Source organism: Cebus imitator, unplaced genomic scaffold (genome assembly GCF_001604975.1).
Source record: "Cebus imitator isolate Cc_AM_T3 unplaced genomic scaffold, Cebus_imitator-1.0 Scaffold189, whole genome shotgun sequence".
Lineage (NCBI taxonomy): Eukaryota > Metazoa > Chordata > Mammalia > Primates > Cebidae > Cebus > Cebus imitator.
The window spans coordinates 427,875-435,847 of NW_016107504.1; the positions used below are offsets into that span (position 1 = coordinate 427,875).

At 39.8% G+C, this 7,973-nt stretch overlaps 1 protein-coding gene across 2 annotated transcripts in view; it reads left to right on the forward strand.

Moving 5' to 3' along the window:
• RNF128 (ring finger protein 128) overlaps positions 1-7,973 on the forward strand; it is an 89,791-nt gene that overhangs the window by 31,525 nt on the left and 50,293 nt on the right. The window contains exon 1 of one of the 2 annotated variants that reach the window (XM_017546432.2): positions 1,568-2,313. The exons of the other annotated variant lie outside the window; for it this stretch is intronic. Coding sequence (XP_017401921.1) covers positions 1,830-2,313 — 484 coding nt within the window. The 5' untranslated portion in view covers positions 1,568-1,829. Of the gene's footprint in view, positions 1-1,567; positions 2,314-7,973 lie in introns of those variants that run through there. 2 annotated transcript variants of the gene reach the window in all.

The window sequence follows — 7,973 nt, forward strand, 5'->3', positions numbered from 1 at the left end:
TCAGACAATTTCTGGAATTGTACCATTTTTTAGAGGTGGTTGGTCCTACCCATTTTTTCACCTAGGTAACTTTTATCTCAGAGATTATCATCAGTATTTGGGAGTACCATGCTATTGGTCCCATATACCCACCTTGATCTCTAAAGTCCCTTTTAATACCTAGAGTATATGTTTCACAAAATTGTCTATTTATTTATGTTCTAGGTGTTGTTTGGTATATGACGCTAATTTTCCTCTAGGTTTCTCTCAAGCTATAAGAGTATCAAGTACAGAATTGTTCCATGCTTAGTCTTAGGAAATAATATTGATTAAGTAAATGCTGGGACAGGGATTGAGGGGAGTAACTGATCAGAAATTTAACAAATGTTGAGCTGCATAAAGTAGATTATATTTCTTTGAACCAAAAAAGTGGCTAAGACTGAACATCTTGAACATCATTTTCTCTGATATTACCTCAAATTAACAACTTTAAGATTATTTTAGAATTGTATCCCTGAGCCTGCTTAATAATCTTAATATTTAACATGTAATTTTTATATATTGCTAAGCATTGTTCTAAGTGCTTTACATGTATTAACTCATTTAATCATCTGAACACTCTGTAAGGTAGGTGCTATTATTATCCCCCTTTTACAGATGATGAGGAAATTGAGCCACAGAGAAATTCCCCAAGGTCAAAAGTTATTCATAACTATCAGACACCAGGTGTATTAATTCATCTTAATTCAAGACTCATTTGTTAACCACCTAATATATGTAATAGTTGACAGGGCAGACAAAAATTGTATACTTAAGCAAGGGTAAATCATAATGCAATAGTGCCATAAGTGAATCATCTAGGCGAGTCAGGCTCCTTTCAGTTAGTGGGAAATGGAGAAAGATAATGTAGTTAAGGTCATGAATAGCACAGGAATATTTGCTTGGGTAAGTCAGGTTTGGGGAAAATACAGAAAAAAAGGCTTGGTTCTGAAGTGTGTGAAAACGGTTATTCTTTTGTGAGGACTAAGATTACTTTTAGAAGGGGCATCTGATGCAGTACAATAAACCTGGGGTAACGGTAAGGAAATACACATGTATGAGGCTTCTTAGGATCAGGGAAAGAGAAAGGTGCCATATGAAGTCAGTAGGAAAGGGTAGCAATGTGCTTTTCCTGCCCTTCCCTCCACCCTTCCCCCCTTCCCCCCGCAGAGAATCTGTAAATAGCCTGATTCTACCCAAATTCCTTCCCTACCCAAATTCCCTTGACTACAACTCAGACCCTTTGGGTCTGCGCTTTTTGGAAGTACTGTACTTTTACATTCTGGCACTGTAAGCCCGAAACGTCCTTTAGGCAAATGTTAGGAGGGGAAAATCTATTCTTACAATTCAAAACCGGCTCGAATCCTACCAGAAAGCATTATATTTCCGGACTTTATCGTACCTCGCCTGTCCGTTTGTTATAAAACTACGCGACACACCTGGGTACACAACCTCAGATCCTATTCTAACATCGTTTCATCCTGTTACCCTTTTAAGAGGCGGATCCCGCAGTGTCCTTTCCTCCCTCCCAGCCACCTCTATCCCTCAGTCGGCTGGGCGGAGCTTCATGCTAAAGCCCCAGAGCCCGACGCGGCCGCCGCGGTAGCGGAAAGAGCTGAAGCTCAGAGGAGCTGCGTCTGCGGCAACCTGTCTGCTGACGCTACGTGCCTCCTGGCTCCGACCTAGCTGGCAGCTCACAGTCTCACTCCGTTCCTTCCCTACCTGGCGTGTACCTGCTCAAGGCCAGGGTCCTGGCAAGCGCTAGGAGGGCGAGTGCCAGGGCCACTAGGGAGCTGCGGAGCGCGCGCGCCATGGGGCCACCGCCTGGGGCCGGGGTCTCCTGCCGCGTTGGCCGTGGCTCTTCCCGGTTGCTGGCATGGTGCTTCCTGCTGGCCCTAAGTCCGCAGGCCCCCGGCTCCCGGGGGGCCGAAGCAGTGTGGACCGCGTATCTCAACGTGTCCTGGCGGGTTCCGCACACTGGAGTGAACCGTACGGTGTGGGAGCTGAGTGAGGAGGGCGTGTACGGCCAGGACTCGCCGCTGGAGCCTGTGGCTGGGGTCCTGGTACCGCCCGACGGGCCCGGGGCGCTCAACGCCTGTAACCCGCACACGAATTTCACGGTGCCCACAGTTTGGGGAAGCACCGTGCAAGTCTCTTGGTTGGCCCTCATCCAACGCGGCGGGGGCTGCACCTTCGCAGACAAGATCCATCTGGCTTATGAGAGAGGGGCGTCTGGAGCCGTCATCTTTAACTTCCCGGGGACCCGCAATGAGGTCATCCCCATGTCTCACCCGGGTGAGTGCAGCTACTAGATTGCACCCCTCCAGACCTCTGCCTTGGCCAGCTTTTCTTATTTTCCTCATTGCCCTCCTCACCCTATCCCCTTGCTCCCAAGGAAAGTGTGTGATCTTTCTGTCCCCACATAGTGGGGCAGGGTCCTCCCCAAGATTCACCAGGCGTGGGGGTTGGGCGGAAAAAAATCCCTCATTTGCCTCTCTGGTGGAAAAGGGTAAGACAAACCGGGTGCAGAGGCTGGCAAATCAAGGACTGTTTGGGCTCTGTTCCCTTTTCCTGGTGTTTCACAAAGGTGTCTAGCCTTGGATTAGGTGTTGGTGGGCACGGGCTCTTAAATAACCGAGGAGAAGATCACCTAGAAAGCTCTTCCTCACTCTGCTGTTTAGCAACCTCGGTCTGACAACAGATTTTCCCCTCCTCTCCTTGTTTTTCTCTCCATGTTTCCTGGGTATCAAATACTAGATTGTGTTATTGTGCCCTCTTAACCTCATTGCAATTTTGGTGGAAACTTTGCTTAGTTCTTGGGTTTTTCTCTGCCCAGTGGTCTCAAGTCCCAAATTACTGTTGATATCAATGTTTTGTTTGCTTCTGAAAAATCTGATTTAGGTTATTGAGTTGCAAAACAGGTGACTAATGTTCTTGAAAAAGAGGTTTCTGTATGAGGATAGCAAAGGCCTAGACTTTGGAGGAAAAATAGTCCAGGTAGTTCTTAAATTCATGGAGCTGGTGTGGGGATACTATTTTCCCCCCTTCAGTTATCCTTCCATAAACCTCCCTATTTGTGATTAGGTATCCATGCCTTGTGTACATTATTATCCTAGACACTAAAGGACAAAGGGGGGAAGATGTAGAAAAAAGAAAGAGACACGTGTAATAGCGGTGTATCATAATTTTTAAAAGCTGGGCCTCAAGTTAGAGCTTGGTTCAAATTCCTAATCTGTTGCTTCCTAGTCCTGTGACCTTGGGCAACTTATCTGAAGTCTTAGAGTCTGGGTTCTCTCATCAGTCAAATGAGAATGAATAATAAGAAAACTTCTCCACAAGTTTGCCTTCAGGATGAAATAATTCCTTAAAGAGTTTTAGCACAGTAAAGCAAACCATCCAATCTCAGTAAGGGTTAGCTGATAGCATTAGCCTTCTAAGAGTCAGTGGAAAGGATGAAGCTACTTATTTGAGTGCTGGAGGTTTTCTGTTTTTCTTAAAATCTTATGACTGACCCTGCCTAGAGACCACTTGCATTGAGTGGCTGGGTGGCCTAATGGAAAGAGCACTGAATTGGATCTCAGAAGATTTGAGTTCTTTTAGCCCCTTCTTTGCCTCCACCAACTTTGTAACCTTGTACAAGTTACTCACATGCCAAATGGTTTCTATAGGCGGTGGAGGCCAAGTTAGCAGCGTGTACCAAAACAAAACAAAACTAGATGAACTCTAAGATCCCTTTCAGATCTAAAATGCTATGATTTTTAGATTTTATATTGATTAAAGAAGAAACTGTATCTCTCTTGGCCGATAATTCATTGATTAGAATGAATCAGTAGCTTTTAGAAGCTACTGAAAATCAAGGCTAAAGACTTAATAAAGTTTATACTATTTATATTTCAGTGGACAGTCTAATAGCAAGGGTTGACTTTGTCTTCTAATGAGATTCATGTGCCTTAAAGATTTGTAATTGAAGAGTATTTAGTTAGAAAGTTCTACTTAGACCATTTTCCTTTTACTTCTGTTAAGGGTATTTATCTGATAGTTTTAGAAGACAATAAAATTGACTTTTGCTGAGTTCCCACTATGTGCCAGGCATTCTACATACATGTTACTTAAACTTTATTGAGAGGCAATATGGTATACTAAGAGAAACACAGGCATTTTAGTCAAGATTAGGAATAAAATTCTGGATTTACTACACAATGGCTTTGTGTCCTTGGTCGGATTATTTAACTTTACTGAGCCTCTGATTCCCCATCTGTAAGATGGAGATAATATTTACGTTGCTGTGATTATTAAGGATAATATATGTATACTACCCAGCTGATAATAGTCACTGAATGTTATAATAGGTTAATGCTAACAGGATGGAAAAAATTAATGTACAAATGTATGATTGTGCAACTGTCGATTTGAAGGCATGAATATACTGGAAATCTAATTATGGCAGCTGTCTTTCAGGACACCATATAGGAATAAAGGCCTAAATATTGATCACTAAATTATACTACATTCAGAAAAGAATTTTGATACTTTAAAAACAATATTATCTGAGATAATGGCTATAGCAAGTTTGCCATCAAGCTAGCTAGCCAAAACTAGCAAATTACTTGAGGTAAGGAATCACAGTTCTCCTCGAACTCCTGGAAAAACTACTTTTCAATATAGGGGGAAAATTGCTATGCATTTTATCCACATGTGTTATTGAATATTTGTTTGCAAAGTGTTGTATTGTTTGCTTTACTCATTCCTCAGAGTAAGCCTAGAGTTTCCTTTTAATCTCTGGTCGAAAACTTATCTTGGATCATAGTGGCAGAGAGAGAGGACTGAGATTTAAGTATGGATTAATTCATTATATATTGCCACAAATTACAAAGGAGCCATCAAATGTGGAAAAGTCTTCTGTATCTTCTGTGTTTACAAAATCTCTCTTCTCTTACTCTCATAAGGACCTGCACTTGAATTGTTTGCCCTTTGTTAGAGTTTGTGCTAAGTGTCTATACTCTCACCTATCTGATTTAGAACAGTTGCTTTAAAATTTTTGTTTAGGCGAAAGAAGCCCCACTATATGACAGCAATCAATTAGGAAAATTTGACTTTTATGTATACTGAAATTTTACAAAAGGTAATTGTAGCCTAGCATCAACTCATGCAGATTATTTCTGTAATTTATTTTGTTTGCAGAGTATTCAGAAAATTCTGATTCACACAGATAAATAATTGCAAATGACAGATGCTCATTAGCAGTTTGCCATGCAGCCTCTGGATATATTTCAGTCAAATCAGTGCAGAAACCTTAAAGGAAATTAGGAGAAAATTTTTCTTCCAAAATTTAATTACCAATCACATTTCTTATCTTAAAAATGAAAATCAGATAAGAAGCGGCCAAATCATAAAGTAACCATTAAAACTATCTAAAATATAAGATTGTCACAATGAGACACATTAAGCACGTTCTTACTGTTGCGCAACAAACCGTTCTCCTTTCACCAGGCAGATGGGCCTGAGCCTTGCTTGCTGTCTAATTGAGCACAACCCACAGGTTGAAGAGGTGTGTGTACTTGCTTGTACAATTTTCCTTGAGACAACATTGTAGGCATGAATTTATTGAAAAACCCGTGCAGAGCTACAACCTTCATAATTCATGAAACGTTTATAAGAACTTGAAACAGAGGCAAAGGAATGTCAGGAGAAACATTATTCCTGAGGGCAGTAAAAAGTGAATGAAATAAGCAGTTTAAGTTAATGATTTGGGGGTCTCCAATGGGATACACCTTGATATATAACATAGCTGCTTGTGTACATTGTTGAAAGACAGTGGAACAGATTAGTTAAGAGGTTGAGCTCAGCCACTTATTATTGTTTAAATCTTAGGCCAGTTGTTTTACTTCTCTAAGTCTCAGTTTTCTCCTATGTAAGGTAGGCATAATAATAAACTTGCCTCCTAAGGTTACTGGGATTAAATGAGATAATGAAGATAAAGTGTTTAGTACAGTGTCTCACATAAAGGAAGCTACTATTATATTTTAATCACAGCTAAGATAGTTAAATATGTTTTAGAAAATTAAAGTTTAATCCAGTGTTTGTAGAACATAATTGGAAATGAACAGTCTAGAGTACTTCAAAGTCCACATTACCTGAAATTCTAATTTGATCCCTTTAGGTATGGAGGGTAGACTGAATTTTTACAAGAAAAAGATATTTTGGTCCTCCTGTGTTTATTCTACTTTTCTGAAATAACTGCTTCTCTTGCCTGCTGCCAGTCTTCTTCTGTTCACAGAGGACCTTGGAATAGTATGTTGTACTACTTAATCACCACCCAATCTCTTCTCAACCCTTTAATATTTAAGTTTTATTCTATTTTTTTCTAGGATGTTGACTTCGAAAATAAACTGTTTTTTAGTAGAGAAGCTCAAAAGAGATTGGCCAGTGGTGATTAACCAATGTAAAATACCATTCCCAAAGCCATTTTCAGATGTAACCTCCTTGGTATCTCTTGGCATTTTGTTCATGCATCTGACACTTCTTCTCCCTTGCATCCCAGACTCCCAGTACTCCTCTTCCAGTAAATAGCTGCCACATCCTGTTGATTCTGGCACTTCAAACATTCTCACATATGTCTCCTTCTTCCTTGCTTTTATTACCCTGCTTTCAGTTCCTGTATCTTCTCATGGGAAAAAATAGCCTCTTGATTGCTCTCCTTGCTTCCAGTAGTTTTTTTTTTTTCCTTGTATGCAGTTCTTCCTCCATGCCATCAGAACACAGCTCACATATATGCTATTACTTATAAATTTTAGACTACATTTCTCAGCATGACATATAAAACTCCTAGTAATCTGATGCCAAACTACATTCAAAGCTTTACATGCCTCTTCTTTCATGTTGGTCCCTAAACATTCTCTGTTCTATTCCACTAAAATTCCTTTGCTTTTGCTATTACCAACAGACCCCTTTTTTCTTAGCTGTGCTGGTCAAAAATTTATGCATCCTTCAAAATACAACACAAATGCCTCCTCATCTTTAAAGCCTTTCTTAATTCTTTCTTTTCCTCTTCCTAACACAGCCCGCACCCAAAACAAAGTATAGTAATCTCATTTTGTTCAAATAGCACTTTCTCTTTTATAGTACTTTCTGCATTTTGCTGGTAGTTATTTGTTTACATATTTTACTTTCTACTGGATTGTAACAATTTTAATATTTTGTTAATCTTTGTAATCCCTATAGAAACATTTGTACTATCCATGCTCTAGAAATGCTTGTTGAATTGCCTTAAACACCCAAGAACTCTAATGCCAGAAGGATCACAAGATTCACTAGAAAAATATCTAGTGGATTGGAATTCATCAAGCATTATCAAAGATCTGCTGTCTGATAGGTACTGTGCTTCTTGCCTGAGTATACAAAATAATTAAGGTAAAGTCCCTGCACTCTAAAGCAATGTGGAGTCTGGTAGAAGGAAGAAGAACATACAGGAATAGAGTGTACGCATACTTCAAGATTGCTGGCTCTCTAATTTCTACGGTGATTAGGCCGGTTTTATGGATTTTTAATGGCAAAATGCCCTAGGTAACAAGAAAATAATGACAGATGAATTTTTATATTGAGCTTTCCTTGTGCTGTTTTTTTTTAAATCTTTTAAAAACTATTTACACCAGCATTATATTTATGTCTCCAATTAAAATGCTTCCATTGAAAATGTTGGTGAATATGACAATTCATAAAGTAAAAATCCTTTTTTTAAAAAATGGAAATAGAGTCAGTCCCCTGTATCTATGTCCACATCTATGGATTCAACCAACTGAGGATCAACAATATTTGGGGGAAAAGAAGTATCCTCACTGAACATGCACAGACCTCATTTTCTTCCCCCCCCCATTTATTTATTTTATTGCATTTTAGGTTTTGGGGTACATGTGAAGAACATGCAAAATTGTTGCATAGGTACACACGTGGCAGTG